A 22,641-nucleotide genomic window follows, 5' to 3' on the forward strand; every position below is an offset into this window, starting at 1 on the left:
ATGGTTTCATTGCAGCCTTGGTCCTGAGCACGCAGTTTGCACGCTCTTCTCTGTGCATGCTGTCATGTCATGCAGGCCAACAAACACTGTCTGAAGCACCTCAGCTCAGATTCAACACAATTGCATGTTATCAACTATACTGTTTTTACTGTATATTAAAAGGTTTCCGCCAGGCGTGGTGGTGCTTGCTTTTAATCCCAACACTCACAAGGCAGAGGTAGGAGGATCACCGTGAGTTCAAGGCCACCCTGAAACTACATAGTGAATTCCAGGTCAGTGGAGCTAGAGTGAGACCCTACCTCAAAAAAAAAAAAAAAAAGGCTTCTGTTCTTATATTAACAGAATGGTTTGATTATGGAAAATAAGCACTTTTTATATTTCCTACTGTCCTTCCTCAGCATGTATCAACTGAGAATAGCTTTGGATTGTATCAATTAGAATGTTCGATTTCAGGACTATAAAGATGATTCAGTAGGCAAAGGTGCTTGCTTGTGAAGCCTGTTGGCCTGCGTTTGGTTTCCCAGCACCCGTGTAAAGACAGATGCACAAAGTGGCACATGGATCTGGAGTTCATTTGCAGTGGCAGAGGCTCTGGTGTATTCATATGCTGTCTATCATTTATCTAATGTCTCAAATAAATAAAAACATTTTTTCAAAAGAGTATGTTTGACTTAAAAACTTGCTGTTTGAGTGACTAACTTGAGTTTCATTCTTTAAAAATGAGCAGGGGGCTGGATAGTGATTAAAACATTTGCCTGCAAAGCCTGTGGACTCAGGTTCAATTCCCCAGGACCCGTGTAAGCCAGATACATGAAGTGGCGCATGCATCTGGAGTTCGTCTTCAGTGGCTAGAGGCCCTGATGTGCCCATTCACTCCCCCTCCATCCCCCTCCCTCCTTCAAATAAGTAAATAAATATAATAAATCAATAAAAAATCATCAAGAATTGGGGAAATGGGGAAAGGTCTTGCCACACGAGCATGAGGATCAGAGTTCAGACCCACAGAGCCCACATATGTGCTAGGTTAGTGTGCAGGCTGCCTGTAGTACCAGCTCTCTGGAGGTGGACGCAGAGGATCCACGGGGAAGCTGGACAGCCAGATTAGCTGGATCAGTGAGCTCTGGTGCCAAATGAGAGCCCCTGCCCCAGTGAATGAACAAGGAAAACACCTGGCATCAACCTCAGGTCTTACGTGTACACATATGCGCGTGTATAGCCCCACATATATGTCCACACACATATGAGCATGCATATACATACATGTACATGGCAAAAGGATCATTAAATGTATTTTGGCTTTGAATTAGGGCAGAATTTTCAACAACTTCTGAAATGGTCCTACACACACTTCTGCCATTTTGTGCTACGTATTTATGCAAAGTGGCATTGGCAACACGGAAGCATAATGCCAAAGCATTGATCAACTCTGAAAAATGCTGAAGATGTTCCACAACAGGCAGGATCAACTATTCAGCCAGGATTTGATTCCTGTGTGTGTACACGAGATGGGTGTACTCATGAGCATGTGTGTGAAGTCTAGAGGAGGGTGTTGGGCATGCTCCTGTGGTGGTGTCAGTGTCTCTCACTGCGGTAATTCCAATGCATGTTCCTCCTAGACCAGGTGTTTCATTAAAGCTCACAACTGCAGGGGCATCGGAAACCAGCCTGAGGCCTGCAGAGCATCTGAGTCTGGGGTCCTGCCTGCTGCAGGTTCATGCTTGCTTGTGGTGCTGGTTGGTGTTTCTTTCTCTATGCTTGGATCTGTGAAAGGCGACCAGCCTCTTCCACCATCGTGGAACTTCCCCTGGATCTGTAAGCCTGAAATAAATCCCTTCTCCCCATAAACTGTCAGCGTTCTGGGAGAACAATGCGGGACCCCGCCTGCAACTCCCACCTCTCCAGCACTCCACCCCACGGCCCAACCCCACCTACCTGCAGCAAGAAGTCAAAGAGTGCCAGGCGTGCCCACTCAGTGTGGTGGATGCCCAGGCAAGGAGTCTGGCCTAGCCAGCTGCAGTCCTGTGCCAGCAGGGCCTGATACTGCAGCCAGCCCAAGGCCAGAGAGTTCTGATCTTCATCTGGGTCACTCAGATGCTGGACATCATGTGCCCACCAGACCACAGGCCGCACACCACCATCCGTGTAGCGGTAAGGCAACAGGGGGCTGTGGAAGCGCCGGGCCACCGTGGGCAGGCTCCTGCGTAGCCCCAACACACGGTCCACATGGAAGGAGAGGACCTCAAGCAGGTCTCCAGGTCTCTTGATCAGGCCACAGAACCCTTGAGAGCACAGCTGGCTGAGCCTAAGAGGAGACGTGTCCTGGAGAGCACCCTCAGCAGAGAAGCCAACCTGCAACACCTGTCCGTGGGCGGGGATCCTGGCTTTGCCCACCACCTTCCCCTGAGCCAATAGCTGGAGGGTCTGCACATCATGTTCAGTGAACCATGGGGGAATCTGTCCCCTGGTCAAGATACTGGACAGTAGGCCAGGAGTCTTAGCATTACACCATACGGACCTCTGCAGCTCCCCAACAGAGCCAGGCCACCAATGAGCCCTTGAGCCTGAGGTGGCGTCCCCTGCTTGTTCCTCACCAGTCAAGACTCTGTCCTCAGCTGCCAGCAGTGGACCCCCACCTTCTGCTACATGGGACTGGAAGGTCCCTGGTGCGGTAGCTCCCCAAGCCTGTAATGTTGCCTGGTTGCTTCCTGGGATAAGGCTGAGTTCATTCTGTGTCTCCTGGGTGGTAGCATCGTGTCTGAGGTGGTCCAGGGCTTCAGCTCCTGCATCCCTGACTTCATCCTCCATCAAGAGCACACGATGCTGGGCACTGAGTGCTGGGTCTCTTGTCAAAGTGATGTCTCTCTTGGCCCTCTGTGAACGCTTATTTCTGTCCACTCGTCTTCTAAGTCCTAGCTTTTCAGCGTAGACTGAGGTGGAATTTCTGGGCCATGCCTGGCCTCTCCAGAACCCCAGGTTTCTTGCCTGATACCTCTGGATGGAGTTCCAAGCCTGTAAGACATGGGGACCAGGGATGCGAGTCTCCCCAGTAGCTGGATGATCTGGAGGGAAGCAGGTGACAGCCACTGCAGACAGGGTCATCAAGAGGCAGAATGCCATCGCTGACCTCCTCCTGCCACACAGCTTTCTGCAGAGCCAGGATGCCTAGGGACGGGGTAGAAAAAGATAACCTGAGACCTGGGAGAGGCCTCAGCCCTGACTCACGGAACGAGAGGAACAGTGAGTGGCGCATGAGAGGGGGCAAGGACGGGCAGGCAGAAGAGAGCCAGCTGCCCTCGAGGCAAGACACAGAAGGCTCTTAACTGTGCCCATGCTTCAGAACTTGGCTTGACATCTGGGCCAGCCTTCACTGCAGACACACTTGGACTTTTCTGGAGAAGCCTCCACGCAACACTGGTCACCATGTCACCATGCCCCATGAGGGACTAAGCTCCAAGTGGACACCCCCCCAGTGCTGACCCCACTCCTTTTGCCTCTGCAGGAGTCTGTGAAGTCCAGACACAGGCAGCCAGAATCTCACCATGCTTATGGCAATGGGAAGTGTCTGGAGACTCCCAAAGCTCACAGGCCAGCCAGCCTGGAATTCACAGAGGCAAACAAGACCCTGTCTCCAACAAGGACTGACACCTGGAGGCTGTCCTCTGACCTCCACACATCCACAACACACGTGTGCCCATACACACATACGCATGTGCGCACACACACACACACACACACACACACACACACACACACACACAAATACAGAACATAAGAAAATACTGTTAAAGCTCTCCTATCTTGCTTCTCCTTGGTCCCTAACTGAACCCAGGTGGCCCACCATGGATGATCCTCAGGCTCCCCACCACTTCCCACCTCAGGTTCCTGAAGTCACTCTTCCTTCTGGCAGGAGAAATGAGACCTTCAGTGACAACACTCAACCACGAAGAGACAGTCAGTGGGGGAGCATCAGGCCACCTTTCTCCAGAGGGACCCTCTGAGAAGCATGCTGTATATGACTGTGAGAGGCCTCACTAGGATGAAGCCTTGTCTCATAGTGATTTGTCCCTCCTTACATCTGACAGTCCTCTTCAAGGCACAGCCTAAATGTTTGCTTTGTTCAGACATGTTTCTTTTCTTTTCTTCATTAAAAAAATTATTTATTTATTTGCAAGCAGAGAGAGATAGAAGAGAGACAGACACAGGAAGAATGGGCACACCAGGGTCTCCAGCCCCTGCAAACAAACTCCAGATGCATGTGATGCATGTGTCCCTTGTGCATCTGGCTTACATGAACCTCCAGCCTTTTTTTTTTTTTTTTTTGAGACAGGGTCTCACTGTAGCCCAGGCTGACCTGGAATTCACTATGTAGTCTCAGAGTGGCCTCAAACTCATGGCGATCCTCCTACCCATTCCTCTTGAGTGCTGGGTCTTCATTATCATTCAAACCCACACAGGCACATGCACTCACACACACACACACACACACACACTCACACATAGAAAAGCACCACAGCAAAACCAAATAATATCAGGAAAATCAGAGTAAAATGTGAGCAACTCCATCTCCTCCCCAGAGGAGGCCACAGCTAACAGTTCCGAAGTGCGCCACCCCAGGCCTGTTTCTTAGCATTACAAATATCACAGTGTATTAGTTGCATGTAGCTGCTAAAAAGAAGACCACAAGTGGGTGATTCACCACAACAAGTGTGCATTTCTCATAGTTCTGGAGGCCAAAATTTCCATGTGGTCTTCACTGGGTCAAAAGCAAGATGCTGGGGCTGGAGAGATGGCTTAGTGGTTAAGGTGCTTGCCTGTGAATCCTAAGGACTTAGGTTTGATTCCCAGTACCCACATAAGCCAGGAACACAATGACACATTGCATGTAGAATTTGTTTGTTGTGGCTAAAGGCCTTGGAATGTCCTGCCCCCATAAATAACTTAAAAAAAGAAAGCAAGATGTTGGCCATCTAACTGCTCCCTAATTGGATCTGAGTCCTGCTCCACATGATGGAATTCTTACCTGATACTGAAAACCTGTATCAAAAGCCCCTAGCTGGGGAGGTCACAGCCCTCAGAGGGAAGTTACTATTGTTGTCTGGCTAAATCCATGTTTTATGCCCACCAAACTGCCCTCTAAACACTTATGTTTCTGCCCACATGCCCATCAAACTGCCCTCTAAATACTTACATTTTTGCCCATATATTAGTGCTGCTCTCACCTTTGGTTAGAGAAGCGTCTCTTTTCTGATGACAGTGACTGCTGGGAGACTCACAAGTGGTCAAAGTGCTGAGAAGAAGTGACCGTGACTGTTGGGCACTTAATGAGACATCCGTGATGTAAGGAGCAAGAGTTAGAAGTAAAGCCGGGCGTGGTGGCGCATGCCTTTAATCCCAGCACCTGGGAGGCAGAGGTAGGAGGATCACCAGGAGTTCAAGGCCACCCTGAGACTACATAGTGAATCCCAGGTCAGCCTGAGCTAGAGTGAAACCCTACCTTGAAAAAAACAAAAAAAAAATTAATTAATTAATTAGTGGGGCCCTCAGCAGGGATAACGTCACTATGGCAACTGGGGGCCATGACCAAAGACCAACCAGAGACCAGCTGCTTGCTGATAGGTGAATAAGCAAACCCTAAGGTGGCTATCAGCAGCCAGGGTGACTGAGGACAAAAGGGGTATAAAAACCCCAGCAAAAGCTCAGAACATGGTCACTCAACTCAGAGAGGCAGACTCCACATCCTCTCTGTGTTGATACCTGCCACCACGAGAAGCAGCCCATGGGACCCCTTGGCAGCCTGGCACAGAGTGGGCAGAGCAGAGCCTGGATGATGCCGCCCCAGCGGCCAAGTGACATGGCAAGTGAGTGCCTCAGGGGTTTAGGCTAGTTGAGAGGATACAGGAGAAAGGGACCTGGCTTAATTAACACGTGTGAAGAGTGAATAAAGTGTGGCAACTAATTAATATAATCTACCTTTTGACTAATGAGTTTAGTGCCCTGAAAAGGCTGAGAGACTGTAACAGAAGCGGGGAGGCTTGCTTTGAACACTGCCTCCCAGAGACAGTGTGGTATACCTGACCTCACAGTGGCTGTCCTTATCTGCCATCAACAGGGTGTCATGGATGACAGGCGAGCAAGGGAAAAATTAATGAGTTTTTTATTTTAATGTTTTAAATTATCTTCAAAACAAGAGATGTTGGTCATTTTAGTCTTACTTTCACAGTGTTGCCCTGAATACCAGGTACACATATCTCTGGGGAAATGTCTCAGGATTTTTAAAGAGGAAACACCAAGAGAGGAAGCTGTTGCGACCCACTCCTTCTTGCCCTTAACGCCCCACTGAGGCAAATATTATCTCCTTCAGTCCTCACACAACTAGGGAATTGTGAAGAGGTGATTCCTATTTCATAGGTGAGCACAGGACGGTACAGAAAACTAATTTTTGTCCAGGGCCAGTAAGCTGCCAGGAATACCAAACACTAAAATTCATATTGAAACAGGAAGTAGACATGAAGAAAGTTTGTATTTTTTTTTCTACTTCTAAAATGAAAAAAAAAGTTTTCATGTTGAATTCATAATCTTCATTCTCAAAGTACTGGATGCCACTAGGAGAAATAAATCCTCTTTTAAGATGTGCACAGACTGTTTTGATCCCTCTGTCTGCCTTGTTTGGCTTCAGTAAACCTGGGGAAAGTTGGCAGCTGTGAAGAAGATTCAGAACAGCCAGGAGCAGATGTCTCTGGCAGGGCCACACAAGCTAAGTTTGGGAAAAAGAAAAACAGCTTTGATTTAACTGAAAAAAAAAATTCTCTAAGGAGAAATATGATGCTGAATGACAAAGGATGCATGAAAAACCAAGAATAGTGATGTAGAATATGCCAGAAAGTTTGTAGAAGGGTGCCGACCTGACGGGTCCCTGTACACTTGCCAGTGGAGTCTGCCCACCCCTCCAGTTTACCATCCAAACTCACGCACTGTCTTTCTGCCCTGCCAGGATTATGGTAAGAGAAATGGCCAGTCCTTCTCTGTCTAGATCTACAGCTGCTCTCTTTCTTCTTCCCCCAAAACCCCCACCAGCTACCTTTCAGCTTCATCAGAGACGATACTTTCTGGCCCAATAGTCGCATACACCCTCCCATGGCTTCAGGGGGGGAGAACAGGATGCTGAAGAAAAAAGGGGACCCAGAAAGACCAAGAGCATACATACTACCTGGATGAATCTGAGGTTCCAAGGTCTGCACAGGGTGCAAGACACATGACCTGTGCGTGCCCTGTGACTTCAGTTATAAGACGGGACAGGAGATCTCAGCTCCCTCCAAGGGCCAGCATGCAAACGAAATGAGTCAAGTATGTAAAGGTCTCAGTGCACCCTTTCCGTGAGCTGGTCTTCCCTGCTGTGTCTGAATGTGAAATGTCCCCAACAGGCTCCTGTGTTTGAACATATAATCACTACCAGGTAGTGCTATTTGGGGAAGTTATGTAACCTTCAGAAGGTGGAGCCTTGGGCTGGAGAGATTGCTTAGTGGTTAAGGCATTACCTACAAAGTCAAAGGACTCTACTTCAAATCCCACATAAGCCCACATAAGCCAGATGGACAGGGTGGCACACGCATCTGGAGTTCATGTGCAGCAGCTGGAGGCCCTGGCACGCTCATTCTCTTTCTCTCTCAAATAAATAAATAAACAAAAAATGTTTTTTTTAATTATAAAAAAAGAAGGTGGAGCCTTACTAGAGGAAGTGAGTCACTGGGGGCAGGCCTTGAGGTTTGATAGCTGGCCCCGCTTCCTGTCCTGTTTCTGCTTCCTGATCACAGAAGTGATGTGACTAGGGGCCTTTAGTCTCCTTCCTCCGTGCCTTTCCCACCATGATGAAGTGTATCCCTTCAAAGAGGAAGCCAAACCCCTCCTTCCTTAACATCCTTCTTGTCAGGTACTTGGCCACAAGAAAGAGAAGAGTAACTAACACATCCCCTACATGCCAGGCACCTTCTGAGACCCTATAGAAATGAGAAGTCTCCTGTTGGTATGAGGTGTCAACTGCCTTGAACCCTTAACTCCCTGTGTCCTTGGAGCAGGACTTGGTGACACATACCTGTAATCCCAGCACTTGGAAGGTGGAGGCAAGAGGAATAGGAGTTCAAGACTATCCTCTGCCTCATAATGAGTTCAAGGACAGCCTGGGCTATACTACATGGTCTCAAAACATAGAAAACTAAAAAAAAAAAAAAAATTTAAAAAATGAAGAAGAAGCTGGGGGCTGTGATGAGTAGGGGACAGGAGCAAGCTGTCTGTCATTATTTCCACCTGGGTGGAGGAGCTCTCACATGAAGTGAAGGAGGGAGATCACCAGGGATGGCATCTGTTCACAGTTCTTCCCCTCCACTTTACACTGTTTCACCACAGACACAAGATCCTTGTCCACCTACTTCCTTTGGCTTTGCAGTGGGTCTTGCTTTGGGCAATAGAGTTGGAGTGCATATAACACATCTGCTCTGACTGTGTATGCATGGTGTGCTGCCTCCTTCAGAGGAGCAAACCTGTCTTTGCCACAAAAAGCACATGGCCCAGGGAGGATCCTGTAGCAGACCTGGCCTGCCCGGCTCATCTCACCTGCAGCCCTTCAATCAGATACAGGAATGTGTACTACAGGCCATTGGGATTGTGTGTTTTTTGTTGGGACAGCATCCCAACAAAACCTAACTAAAGCAGACCCTTGGCCATCTCTGATGGCCCACTGTGCTCTTGGTCAGCTAGGAGTAGGCAGGGTAGTGAAGAAATACAACAGCCCTCCCTCGACTGAGAAGGGCGAAATGCTGTCACTGTGCATGGGGCAGGCCGTGATGGGGAGGAAGGGACAGCCGGTCACAGATGGTGCTCCTGAACCAGCTTCCTCTACCAGGTGACAGACGGGATGGAAGGCACCTCTGTCAAGTGAGAACCAGGTTTCACGAGCAGTACTTTCTGGAAAGCTCTACCATAAGCTGGTAAGCTTCACCCAGAGACGATTTGCAAAGCACTCACATGTTGAGTTTTGTTTGTTTGGCACATGTGTATATGTGAGGGCGTGTTGTGTGCAGACATATATGGAGGCCAGAGGTTGACATCAGCTGTCTTCCTGGATCACTCTCCTCGAGTTTGCTGATTCTGCTCGTCGACCTTGTCCCGGGGATTCCCTGTCTCTCCCTCCCAGGTGCCAGGATTACAGGTAGTCCGCCACCCCCACCTAGCACTTCGTGTGTGTCCCAGGGTCAGAACTCCAGTCCTCATGCCTGAGTGGCAAGCTCTGTATACACGAAGCCATCTCCTCAGCCTTGTATTTGAGATACGGTCTCATGTAACCTGGGCTAGACTCAAAATTAGTATGTAGCTGAGGGTGATCCTGAACTCCTTATCCTCCTGCCTCTGCCTCCCCAGTGCTGGGATTACAGGTGTGTGCCACCATGCCAGCTGCAGAGACTTGGAGGATAGGGCTCCATGGCAGTGGGTGTTGCACATCAACAGGAGACTTCTCATATCTATGCGACCACAGGGAAAGGTGGCTTTTCTGCCAGAAATCCAAGTAAAATGTTGCCTCAAGACTCGGTACTAGCTGCCACTAAAACTCATGGCACCACGGGTGTGTGTAAAAAATGAATATGACCCCAGAAAAAAGATGGCAAAAACTTAGTCCTTGGGGCTGGGGAGATGGAGCAGAGGTAAGAATGCTTGCCTGCAAAGCCTGCCAACCCCAATTCACTTCCCCCCAACACCCATGTAAAGCCAGATGCAAAAAAGTTGGGCAAGTATTATGACATTTGTTTACAGTGGAAAGAGACCCTGGCACACCGATACACACACACACACACACACACACACACAGAGAGAGAGAGAGAGAGAGAGAGAGGTGAATAAATAATATTTAAAAAAAACTAGTCCTTGACCAAACATCATGCAGGATGGAATCACAGGTTTGGCAGAGGAGAGATCACATGTTTCTGCCCCACCCAACAAACAGCATTAACAAGCTGTTGAAGCCAGGCTTGGTGATGCATGCATACCTATAATCATAGCACGTGTGTCTGTGTGTGTGCGTGTGTTTAGTAAAAGTTGACCTTGGCTCTGATCCTGTGGTCTTTACTAAAGGTGTAACAACCCTTGGTTCTGCTTCTGACCTCTGTCCTCTCCTAACCCCTCCACCACCTCCCCACTGATCACTGACTCATCATAACTGGGATTTTGACAGACTGGCAGAGATTTTGGAATTTGGGGTTTCTGTGCCATTTTTTTAAAGGATCGTTAAATAACTGTCATAACAAAACCATGGCTGGGATGACAGGGAACACAGGAGTTTCCAGAGGGCTGGATTAAAACCACATGTCGCAGCCCTTGAGGGGCTGTGGGCTGGACCTGGTGGGGCTCTGCTGCCCTTGGCTTCCCAGGGGCAGACCCCAGTCAGGGAAAGCCAGGTGGGCACAGACCACTGTGATTAAGACAATAGGTCCATCCATAAAGTCCCGCAGGCACTTAGTGGCCATGTCCCCATCCAATCTGCTGTTATCTGGAAGCTGAGCTATCCCTGTTACTGCGGGAAGACCCAGGCTGCCTGTCTCCATGGTCACCTCCCAGCCAGGCTCCAATACCCAGCTCCCATGGATGACTGTGATTTTTTTCCTTCCACATCAGCAACTCTAAGGCAAGAAAAGGCTTTCGCCCCTATAATTTCTGGCCCAGGCAATTTAAAGGAAACCGAAAGAAAACCAAAAGAATGGTAACTACCATTTATTCTGTCTTTACTGCCTGCTGGGACTGTTTAAGGGACTTTACTTATATGAACTCATTTATCCTCATGCCAGAGTTATGAAGCAGGGATGAGTGTGATTGTCCCCACTTTACAGATGAGGAAAACAAGGCTCACAGTCAGCAAGGGCAGTGGCAGGCACGAACCTATGGAAGTTGAATTGCAATTGCACCCTGGGAAGGCCCCAGTTCTAACCTTGATTCTACAAGAATTTGTTGGGTTTTAGAAATGCTCTGTTTCTCAAAGGAAATGTATCTGTTTGGGACCAGCAAGTTCATCTTCAAAGTAACATTTCAGTAAGATCAAAGATTGGTGGCAAACTCTTTTGCACTGGGAAAATTAACTGAAGGATTTTTTTTTTTTTTCATTTAAAACAAAGGTTTTCTGTCTCTTGTCTTGTTTTTATTCCCCCATGTTTTTATCATTAGAAAATGCCAGCATCTGACCCCCTCAAATATGGGTATGTTTGTGAGGTAGCATCAAAATCAATTTTTTATAATCTGTACTAGTTTTTAAGACTAGGCAGGTTCTATGCGTACTGCTCACTCCAGACGAGCTCAACCATTCTCAAGTGTAGAGGTCAGGTCATTACAAGCATGTGCCTGATGAGGGAAAAGAGTGCTCTTAATAATAATTGCCACCAACTGAGCACATACCAGGTTCCAGGCTCTCTAAACACCCTACAATGTACAGTGACTTTGTTATTGGAAACAATCAGATACAGAGAAGTAAAGGACCTTGCTCAAGGTCACGTGACTAGTGTGTGGCGGGCAGGATTTAAATTTTCCCAAACTTCTTATAATTTTCTTTCAATGCAGAATGATGAGGGAAGACTGAAGGATGCTGAGAGCACAGATGAGTTCACAGAAGAACTAAACACAAGAAAACTGCCATACTCTTGTGTCTTCAAACAGCACCTTCCTGTGACTGTACACAGACCCTTCCCTAGTCTTCACACAGACATTTCTATGGGCTCACAAAGCCTTGTCCACAAGCTTCAAGATACTCCTCCCTATAAATTCACAAAAATCCCTTCCTGTTACTTCACAAAAAGCCCTTCCTATTACTTCATAAAATCCTGTTACTTCACAAAATCCCTTCCTTTTACTTCATATAACACCTGTTACTTCACACATCCCTTTTTGTTACTTCAAACACCCCTTGTCCAGGCTTCACACAGCCCCTTCCTGTGACTTCACATAGGCACTTCCTGTGACATCAAATGGCCCTGACTTGCAGTAACTCAGGTGCTAAATCCAAGAAACCAGTTGAGCCTTGTAAATGGCACCCTACCTCCCCTAGCCCCCTAGAGATGAAAATCTCTTTTGATTTCCTCTTCACAGTTCCTTAATATGCCCAAGCAAATGTTCTCCTTGACACATATTTTGTTTTCCTTTACCTATTTATTCATTCAATATTTTATTTATTTTATTTGCAAGAGGGTTGGGGGGGGCGAGAGTATGGGCATGCCAAGGCCTCTTACTACCTCAAAAAACTCCAGACAAATGCACCACTTTGTGCATCTGGCTTTACGTGGGTTACTGTAAATTGAGCAAAGTGTTATATTTCTCTACATTTCTTTATACCTAGATTAGGGAAAAAGAGAAGTAACTTCCTTGTTGAAACTCATAAAAGAATGGAGTTAAATATCTGTTTAGCTAGTGACAGGTAACACAAGAGGCTCGGCTGGCGCCTGCACTGCTGTGCAAACTCCTTAAGATAAGCGGGGTCCTGGTCACAGGCCTGCCTCACACTCCCCAGGGGGCGCTTCCTGTAATTGACCAACAGATCTGTTTACAAGTTCCTTTTTTACTTTTATGGCTGTAATTGTCACATATATATTGTGATTTGTGGTTTAACTCCCATCCAGGTTTTTTTTTTTCCTAACATCATGTGGTTATTTCCAATAAAAGCTGACACTCCAAACAGTTCAGGGCTGCACCCTGAGATTCCCTTTGGGATGCAGACCTGATATACCAGACTTATCTTTTTTTCTTTTCTTTCTTTTTTACCCAATAAAACATTGCCTCACATTTCATGAATTGATGGTCTTAACCTGTGTGACACTGGACCCCATACAATGGGTACTAGGGATTTGAGCCCAGGCCATCAGGCTTTGCAAATAAATGCCTTTGACCACTGAGCAATCTATCCAGCCCCTGTTTTCCCTTTTTTCAAAAAAAAAAAAATTGAGAACTTTAACATATGAACACACAGTGACTTGACTGTTCCCTTCTCTTTATCATTTTTGGTCCACTTTCCCCTCCATCCCTTGAGGACTCTCCTCTTTCAAGGTATTCATTCCCTCCTCTGTCCTGTTATCTCGTTCTTTCCACAACACATTTTTAAAAGTATTTTTAACAAGTAAAGACACTATAGATATTTGAACTCAGGGATTTACTAGGCATGGATGAATGTTAAAGGTAATACGTAATTTGAAATGAAGCCTCTGATTAGAATTAATCTCATGTTCCCTAAGTAAATATAGCAGGAGAGCCGTTCACAGAAACCTGTCTGCCCAGGGTCTGCTGGTAAGCTCCCACAGCCTGACATCCATGCAACACATTGCCAGCACACTGTAACCCTGAGATGTGATGGAAACTTTCTCAGTCAACTAATGACAATAATTAGTGCTGAGCATACCAGTAAAGACCAAAGAAGTCCTAGAAAATAATTCCTGTCAAGGGACAGAAAAATTTTTAAACAGAAAGACACTGTCAGAAACCTTAACTTTAAAAACAATAAAGAAAGGAATGTCCAATTTAGAGAAGGCAGAAATCTATGATCCAAATGACTTCTCCATGCATTCATGAAATGAAAAGAATTCAAAAAATTGTTTCATGAAGAGTTTCAGTCAAAAGTAAATTATTTTTCAAGAACAGTAATAGAAATGGAAATACAACTCTCTTGGCACACTTTGTTGAATTTTTATGCATAAAGTAATGGCATTTGATATCACGGTGTTTCTCAAGGTGGAGGATTTGAGAACACTGCAGGAAGTGGCTCTTAAAAGCATTAAAGCTCCACTCAAGGAATAAGGCTCTGGCTGGGTAATACCTAACATAGGTACACCTCTACGTGTCTCTGTTTCACCTGAGAAGTTTCTGTCAAGGGCTTCTGATCTGTTATCTGCAGCTTGGTGGAACTAACACATGGCTGGTGGTTGCCATGCAGTGGAGGACACTGGGAAAGGTGGGTGACTTCACCAATGTGGGAATGTGGGAGCCCTGGGACAGGGTGTGCTAAAAGTACAATTCTGGGGCTGGAGAGATGGCTTGGGGGCTTGCCTGCAAAGCCTAAGGACTCATGTTCAACTCTCCAGACCCCATGTAAACCATAAGCACAGTGACACAAGTGCTCAAGGTCTCACATGCGCAAAAGAGGGTACACACATCTGGAGTGCAATGCAATGGCTAGAGACCCTGGTGTACCAAATCTCCCTCTCTCTCTCTCTTTTTCTCTGTTGCATAAAAAAAAGGCCAGTCTGTTGGGCTTGCCTTAAAAACCATATAGTACAGTTCTGCTGGCTCACATTTCATCCTACAGTCTGACAACTCTTGTTCCAAGCACTGGACCAGGACACAGGATCCACCAATGTGAAGAAGGCTTGGTCTTCACCCTCATGCAGCTCACTGTCTCACAGTAGGATGTGAATGATTTGATCACATCCACTCCAACCCTGTCATCCCCAATCCTCACACAAAACTGGCCTTCCCTAGTCAGGCCATTTATCTGTCTAAGCTGAGAGGAGCAAAGCTAAGTGCCACCTCCTGGGGACTCCACTGACATCGCATCTCATATTCATGTAGCCTTTGACACTACTATGGCTAGAAAGGTATTGTCTCCATACTGTTTCCTAATGAGCCTGACAGTTATGAAGGAATTCCCACCCTGCCCACTTCACAGAAGAAGAATTTATGTTTCCAAGAGACCTATTAATTTGTTCAAGGTGACTCACCCAACTCAGTACAAGAGAGCTAGATTTCCATTCAGATCATCACCTCCATAAGCCCCCTTCCCAGCACAGGAGGGGGAGGATTCCTACCTCAAAGAGTTGATGTGAGTAGTAAAGAAGGTTTTATAAAATTTATTCACTTATTGATTTTATGTGTGCACACACATGCATGTGCACACACTCTTATGTGCTACAACACACAAGTGGAGGTTACAGGGTAACCTTGAGGCATCTCTGCTCCATCTTCTTTGAGGCAGGGTCTCTTTCCACTGCAAAGGATAGCCAGACTGCAAATGAACATCAAGCTAGCTGGCTGGCAAGCTTCAGAATCTCCTGGCTCCACCTGCCATTGTTGTAGATGCATTTGGAGGATCATAGATGCATGCCTCACTTTGCATCTGGCTTTATGCGAATATTAGGATATTGAACCTGGATTAGCAAGCTTTATAAGGCTTTGTCTTTAACCTCTGAGTCCTCTTCCCATCCTGTGAATGGGTTTTACTGTATTTTGTAAGTGCTAATATACATAAGTATTTGCATGCATTTTACTTTTAATTTTTTTGTTACTTTGGAGACAGGGTCTCACTATGTACAGGCTAGCCCCAACCCCTTCTTCCTGCCTCAGCCTCCCAAGGGATAGGATCACTGACTTGCACCACCATGCTTTGCATGTGTTTAATATTTCCCTCACTGAATCTGAGAATTACTAAATGTCAGAGGTAACTCCAGTGCCACCTCTAGATTACACCCCTGTGCCTCACTCATCCCATCTGTAAATGGGTTACTGTTAGGATAACAGCATTCTGAGGACTAGTAACCCATGGTTGAGAGGAAAGGAAGAAAAGATTATAACAGGTTTCAGGGAGTGATGTCAAGCCACCTTTTCAGAGCTTGGTTAACCAAAACAGCAGGCTCGGGCTACTCTCTGCAGCTTAGAGCAGCAGGCTTTCTGCACATGGGCTGCTCTGTAGACACCTCTGGGGAACCTGCAAATGGATAAAGTACTTCTGGGAGGAAAGCTGGCTTTGGCCATGAACTTCCTGCAAGAATGGTTCATTGTGTGTGAGGCAAAAACAAAATTATGAATGGAACCAGACATGGAAAAGGAAATACTCAACTTTCCCTCAGTTAGCTTACCAGGTGGGCACTCTGGGTTGAGCAGAAATAATAGGGCCATGTTACTCTTCTCTTTTCTGTGGCAAAATACCTAGCAAAAGTAATTTAGAGCAGGAAGGGTTTATTTTGGGTCACCGTTTGAGAGGACACAGTCCATCATGGCAGGGAAGGTGTGGTGGCAGGAGTGGGGGCAGCTGGTCACATTGCATTCATAGTCAGGAAGCAGAGAGCAATGAATGCTGGTCCTCAGCTCACTTTTTGCTTTATTTTTGTAAGATCTAAGAAATGAACATGTTGCCTTTAGCTTCTGTCACCCTGCTTGCCAGCCCTCCAGCTTGACATTGGTACTGCCATATTAAAACAGGTAGCCATTTTAGTCAGTATGCTCAGCTTACGTTCCGAGAAATCCCCCTCCTCTGCAGATACTGGGAACTCGAGGGGAACATTTTACCACAAAAAGCCCCGGCCCAACTTGGTGTTTAGATCTGTAAAACACCAGACAGCCTAAGTAAAAAAATCCCTAACCATGGGACCCCTGTGTGTATTACTCAGGGGTAGAGCACTTGCCTAGAATGTATAAGGCCCAAGGTTAATCCCCAGGATCAGTGGGATGGGGGTGGGTGGGAATGTGGCCCAAATTACTTCTACTTGAGAACTTTATACCTAGCCAAGCCATCAAGTATATTGCAAGGATAAAACAAAGGTAAATATTTTACAGTGGTTTGATCCTCTGGCATTTAAAAAAATATTATTTATTTATTTACAAGTAGAAAGAGACAAAGAGAGAGAAAGAAAAAGAGAGGAGAAGAACCACTGCAAACAAACTCCAAGTACATATACCATTTTGTGCATCTGACTTTATGTGGGTACTGGGGAGTAAAACTGTGTCCTTAGGCTTTGTAGGCAAGTGCCTTAACTGTGGGATGGAGAAAATTGAGATCCAACTCAGGAGACTAGAGATGTCGGTGAAGGAACATCTTTCTCAATAGCTATGCAGCAAATCTCAAGAGCAACCAGCTTAGAAAGAAAGAGTTCAGGGCTGGGGATATGATTCAGCAGTTAAGGCACTTGCCTGCAATGCCTAAGGATCCTAGTTCGATTCCTCAGGGTCCATGTAAAGCCAGATGCACAAGGTGGCGCATGTGTCTGGAGTTTGCAGTGGTTGGAGGCCCTGGCATGCCCATTCTCTCTGTCTCTCTTCTTTCTCTCTCTCTCCTTGCAAATAAATAAATAAATAAATAATTTTTTAAAAGACAGAATGAGTTCAAAAGACTCTGGGAGACCTGTATTCCTAAGAAAGTGAAATTAATATGGGCTTGAATCTATTAAGAGGATTTAGATTTGATAATAAGTATGTGAAAAAAACTAAACAAACAGAAAATACAATTGTTAATGAATCAAGAAAGTACTCACAAAAGGCTGAATGATCAAATACCACACACACACAGAGTTCAGCTCTTAAGTCAAAATGTCCTCCCCAAGGATATCCACAGCCAGATGTCAAAACATGCAAATAAATGACCTTATAATCTTCCATGGTAAGTGGACCTTGGAAGGTGTGATTGAATTAAGGACCTTGAAATGAGGAGGTTATCCTGATCATTGTGGTGGGCCCAACGTAATCACAAGAACATTTCTGAGAGGGAAGTGGAGGGAGCTCTGAGGAGGGCAGAAGGCAGCTGTGTGGGAGCTGAAGTGGTGGGAAGCCATCAGTGACAGCAATGACACATCACTGCTTTAGAGGTAGAAGACAAGATCACAAACCAAAGAACGCAGATGGCTTCTAGAAGACAGAGATTCCCTGGAGACTCCAGAAGGTATCTATCATTCCATTATTATTATTATTTAGTTAACATACAAAATGACATTTTCATACATATATATCATTGTACCTTGTGCTTATTTGCTCTCTTCTTCCATCCCATTTCTCTCTCCTCTTTATCTCTTTCACTAGTCCCCTTCCTCTCCCAAATAATCCTCCTTCTGCTTCTCTCTCTCTCTCTCTCTCTTTCCCTCTCTCCCTCTCTCTCTCTCTCTCTCTCTCTCTCTCACACACACACACACACACACACACACAAACTTAAGTCTAGATTCTGCGGTTAAGAAAACATAATATTTTATCTTTCTTCCATTACCCTCTCTTGTTCCCCTGTAGCCACTCCCATTAGATCTTTTCACCCCCTCTGCTGTGTCTCTGTTGCAATCACCATCTTCTTGTTGGACAAACATCTGACCAGAAGAAGCTTGTGGTAGGAAAAGGTTTGTTTCAAGTTTACAGAATCTAGGAGAAATACCATCAGTGACAAAGAGCTAGCAACTCCAATAGAGTCAAGCAGAGAGACATCACCAAATAGCCAGCAAAAATGAACAGCCAAAGCTCAAACACCTCTGAACACACCTTAGATCTATACTACAACATCCACCCTCCCACTGACACCTCCCTCCAGCAGGCTGCTGGAGACTCAAGTTGCAAGCTTAATCAAAAATATCTCAGGTGCCAGACATGGTGACACATGCCTTTAATCTCAGCACTTGGGAGGCAAGGTAGGGATCATCGTGAGTTTGAGGCCACCCTGAGACTACATAGTGAATTTCAGGTCAGCCTGAGTTATAGCAAGACCCTACCTCAAAAACATATATATAATCTCAGGCTATGGGGAACATACATTCACATTCAAACTATCATAGTCTCCCTTCTACTTTTGACATATTTAAATCCACATTCTTTATATAAGAGAAAAATATGTGATGTCTTATATTTTCCATAATCCTTTATTTTTTTTCAAGGTAGGGTCTCATTCTGGCCCAGGCTGACCTGGAATTCCCTATGTAATCTCAGGCTGGCCTCCAACTCACAGTGATCCTACCTCTGCTGGGATCACAAGGCATGTGCATAATCCTCTCTTGTTTCCCTGCCTCCTTCCTTTAGACCTCATCTTCCCCCTTCATAATCTCTCTTCCACTTTCATGCCATATGTGCTTAGATTTAGATTCCACATGAGAAAACACATGCAATATTTATCTTTTTAGTCCTGTAATTTTGGACTTCAGAGCTCCAGAACTATAAGAGAATAAATTTTTGTTGTCTTGAGCCCTCAAATTTATGGCAATTTGTTACAGCGAGAATAGAAAACTAACATGGATGTGTAATGATGGTGTTATGCCCAGTTCTCAGCACCCCCAGTGACCACCAAGAAGAACCAAACACATATGCAAGGGCAAGGAGCTTTAATTCCGGCCTAAGCTTGGTCTCTTGACTTCACCAATGCAGTGGATCCCTACAAGAGCCCCAAGTAGTGGGAGGGTAGAGTTTATATAGAAACTTGAACAAGGAGGTAGGGGATAGATAGATGATTGGTTGATTTAAACAGTATTCTTCTGGTTGGCTTGGGATTTCTGTGGACAAAACTGGGGGCAGGACGGAGGCAGGAAGATTTTGGCAGGCAAGGTTGGGGGCAGGATGGAGGTGGGAGCTAGAGGGACCCCAGGCAGATGAGGTAGTCTTCATTGTGATTGGTTGGGGCAGAAAGAGCAGAGAGGACAGGCCTCAGGCATGTCCTGGGCATGTCTAGGCTAAGGTGACTCTGGCCTCTGGGTGGGCACCTTCCCTAACCATATGTCAGGGCTGCTGCCTTCTGCCTAAACGGAAAACCTGAAAGTTAGGCCCAGCCAGGGCAGCACCTTACTGAATCCCTTCATGGCGTTATTTTAGTTTCTGGGTCTTTCAATGACTATAATCATGAAAACACTAATCTAGCCAAAATTGTTATATGAGGGAAACATAGTGAAAGGCCCAAATCCTTGTGTTCTGTGCAAGGAAGTCAATCAGCAATGATCAAAACTGGAAGCAGATGGGCAGAAGCATTTCTGTGGCTTCCCTCTTATTTGTGGGCAGGAGGAACTCGATGGAAGCGGATGGGTGGGTGTGGGCTCTTGTGTGATGTTTTATCATTAGCTGGCTTATGTTTGGGTCTTAATTAATCAATTAAACATCGGACCAGCCAGCATAGACACCTGGGGAACATTAATCAAGTGATACATCTGAGATTCCCCAGCCCCACCTGCTGGGTGTGGAGCTGACAGCCTGCGCTGAGCCACTCAGCTCCTTGGCCAACTGGACAGCTTTGTTGAAGTCAGCTGGTTTTTATTTCCCATGCCTGACCCAGATATGTCTCCCCAGTGAGGATATGCTAAGTACAAAAAGGACATGTTGGCAAGCCCAAGACAAAGGGCCTCCTTCTTGCCTTCCTCCACCCCAGCCACAAGCAGGCTGGGGAAACAACAGACTCAGCACTAAGGCTGTCCAGGGCAACGATTCTTAGTAGATCCTCATTGCATAGATGGATGAATGGATTCATGAAATGCATGTATTCAAAACAACAATGATCTATTAGTGGTGTTCAATTAACACCAAAGGCAAAAATTCCTTCTTTGCGGAGAGGAGCTGGGGAGCTGGCTCCGTGGATAAAGAGCCTGCCACACAAGAGTGAGGACCTGAGTTCACACAGATTCCCCAGAACCCACATAAACCAGGGCATAGTGGTGCGTGCGTGAAATCCCAGTGCTTAGAAGTGGAGCTGGGATCCTTGGGACTTCATGGTTAGTTAGTCTAGCTGACTCAGCAAGCTCCAGGTTCAGTGTGAGACCCTGTCTCAAAAAGAAAGGAAAATAGCCTTCTTTGGAAAGAGTGTCTCAAAACTTTCTGACAACATGGCCCTTATTGTTAAAAACTTTGATTACACCTTTAATCCCAGCACTCGGGAGGCAGAGGTAGGAGGATCGCCATGAGTTCAAGGCCACCCTGAGACTACAGAGTTAATTCCAGGTCAGCCTGGACCAGAGTGAGACCCTACCTTGAAAAAAAAAACAAAAAACTTTGATTACATCCCTCCAATATTTACCAATCATTGTTCCTAACAATCACTTATCCATGCATGTACTAGTAGAATGAATGTATACACCATAAAGCACAAGCGAAAAATTACACACTTAAGGAGACTTATACCCTATAAGACTCAAGGAACATTGCAGGAGATGGGGAGGAAAAATGTAAGCCACAGGGTGAGAAGGTGTACTCTGAGACACTGTTCCCACAGACACAGACTGGTGCCTCCATGACCCCATAGTGATTGCTGAGAGCCTCATTAATGGAGAAGGACCCTTCGTGGACTGGGAGCAGGGCAGAGGACACATAACAGTATAACCCGGTGAGAATATGACCAATTCACAATATGTTCATATAATAAAAGTTCTCAATAAAAAATTACAAGGACTGTGTGAAATAAATTTGAAGAGAAATCCTAGTGTTTTCAGACTGCACCCCAGTTGACGTAAAGACACCCCATTTTGGGGGACCTTTGTCCTAAAAAATCTGTCTTTTCTCCCTCACAAGACAATGGAATGAGTTTGATCATTGTTCATTATGTATTGTCTTTTAAGAGCATGTCTTACCCACAGTGCACTAGGAAGTATATGACAGGCTGGGGACCAAGGGAACCACCAAAATAGAGTTCATTGACCTAGAGTGTTTTCAGAGATCACCAAATCTACCTATGGCCATCACACCCTAAATGTGCCCATCTCGTCTAATCTTAGAAGGGTCAGACCTGGCTAGTATTCAGATAGGAGACCTAAATGAAACAAATATACCAGGGACATTTTGAATAAGAAAATCAGGGTTGGGCTGAAGAGATTGCTTAGTGGCTTAGGCACTTGCCTGCGAAGCCGGAATGGGCCTCAGTTTGATTCCACAGGACCCATGTAAGCCAGCTGCACAAGGTGGAGCATGCATCTGGAGTTCATTTGCAGTGGCTGAAAGGCCTGGTGCACCCATTCTCTCTCTCTCTCTCTCCCTCTCCCCATCTTTCCCTCTCTAAAATAAATAAAAATAAAATATTTAAAAATAAAGAAAATCAGGGTTTAGGGAAATGGCCTAGTTAACAAAGTATTTGCCTCACAAGCTGTTTGGCCACATGGACATGATGGATATGCTGTGTCTCTCAAACTTCCCTTGGCCTACTTATGTTCACATAGATGAGTGTTGCTCTTGCCTCAGTCAGAGAAACTTCTTTTTGTGGTTGGTGGTGACTACTGGGGAGATTCAAAACTCATCAGAGTACTGAGATTAATGACAGCTAAGTGTTCCATGCTAACCGAGACACCTCTGTCACATCCCCTCTGCAAGGCTCAGGGGACACGCTAGAAAATAAGGTGGAAAGAATGTAAGAGCCAGAGGATGGGGAGGAGTGATTTGGAATGCTGTCTTCTGGACGCGAAGTAGTTTTTGCATTCATGAGCTCACAGTGGCTGTGGTGACCTGCAGAATGTCGGGCTCATCAACATTCTGCCATGGATGGTGGAGGGGCGAAGGGATCAAAGTAGAAGAGAGACTAGTGGAAAGAAGGAGAGGTTCAGTGAAAAGGGTCAGGGTGGGGTCACAGAAGACGGGAATGAGAGGGTTATGATCAAAAAAATTATAGCATTGGGGAGATGGCTTAGTGGTTAAGACACTTGCCTGCAAAGTCAAAGGGCCAATGTTCGATTCCTCAAGACCCACATTAAGCCAGATGATCAAGGTGGCACATGCGTCTGGAATTTATTTGCAGCGGCTAGGGCTAGAGGCCCTGGTGTGCCCATATTCTCTTTTTCTATCTGCCATTTTTGTTCTCTCTCTCTCAAATAAATAAAAAAAAATCAATTGTTTTAAAAGGTTAAAAAATACATTACATACATGTACCAAAAATGTTAACCAAAAAGTTTAAAAATGGTAGCACATGCAAAGTGCTGGGTTTGATCC

The 22,641-nt window shown here is 45.8% G+C and overlaps 1 protein-coding gene across 3 annotated transcripts in view; it reads right to left on the reverse strand.

The window, feature by feature from the left end:
• Gask1a (golgi associated kinase 1A) overlaps window positions 1-22,641 on the reverse strand; it is a 55,004-nt gene that overhangs the window by 19,008 nt on the left and 13,355 nt on the right. For all 3 annotated transcript variants that reach the window (XM_045136892.1, XM_004662125.3, XM_045136890.1), the window contains one exon: window positions 1,933-3,162. In XM_045136892.1, coding sequence (XP_044992827.1) covers window positions 1,933-3,162 — 1,230 coding nt within the window. The remainder of the gene's footprint in view (window positions 1-1,932; window positions 3,163-22,641) is intronic.

The sequence above is a fragment of the Jaculus jaculus genome, chromosome 17, assembly GCF_020740685.1.
Source record: "Jaculus jaculus isolate mJacJac1 chromosome 17, mJacJac1.mat.Y.cur, whole genome shotgun sequence".
Lineage (NCBI taxonomy): Eukaryota > Metazoa > Chordata > Mammalia > Rodentia > Dipodidae > Jaculus > Jaculus jaculus.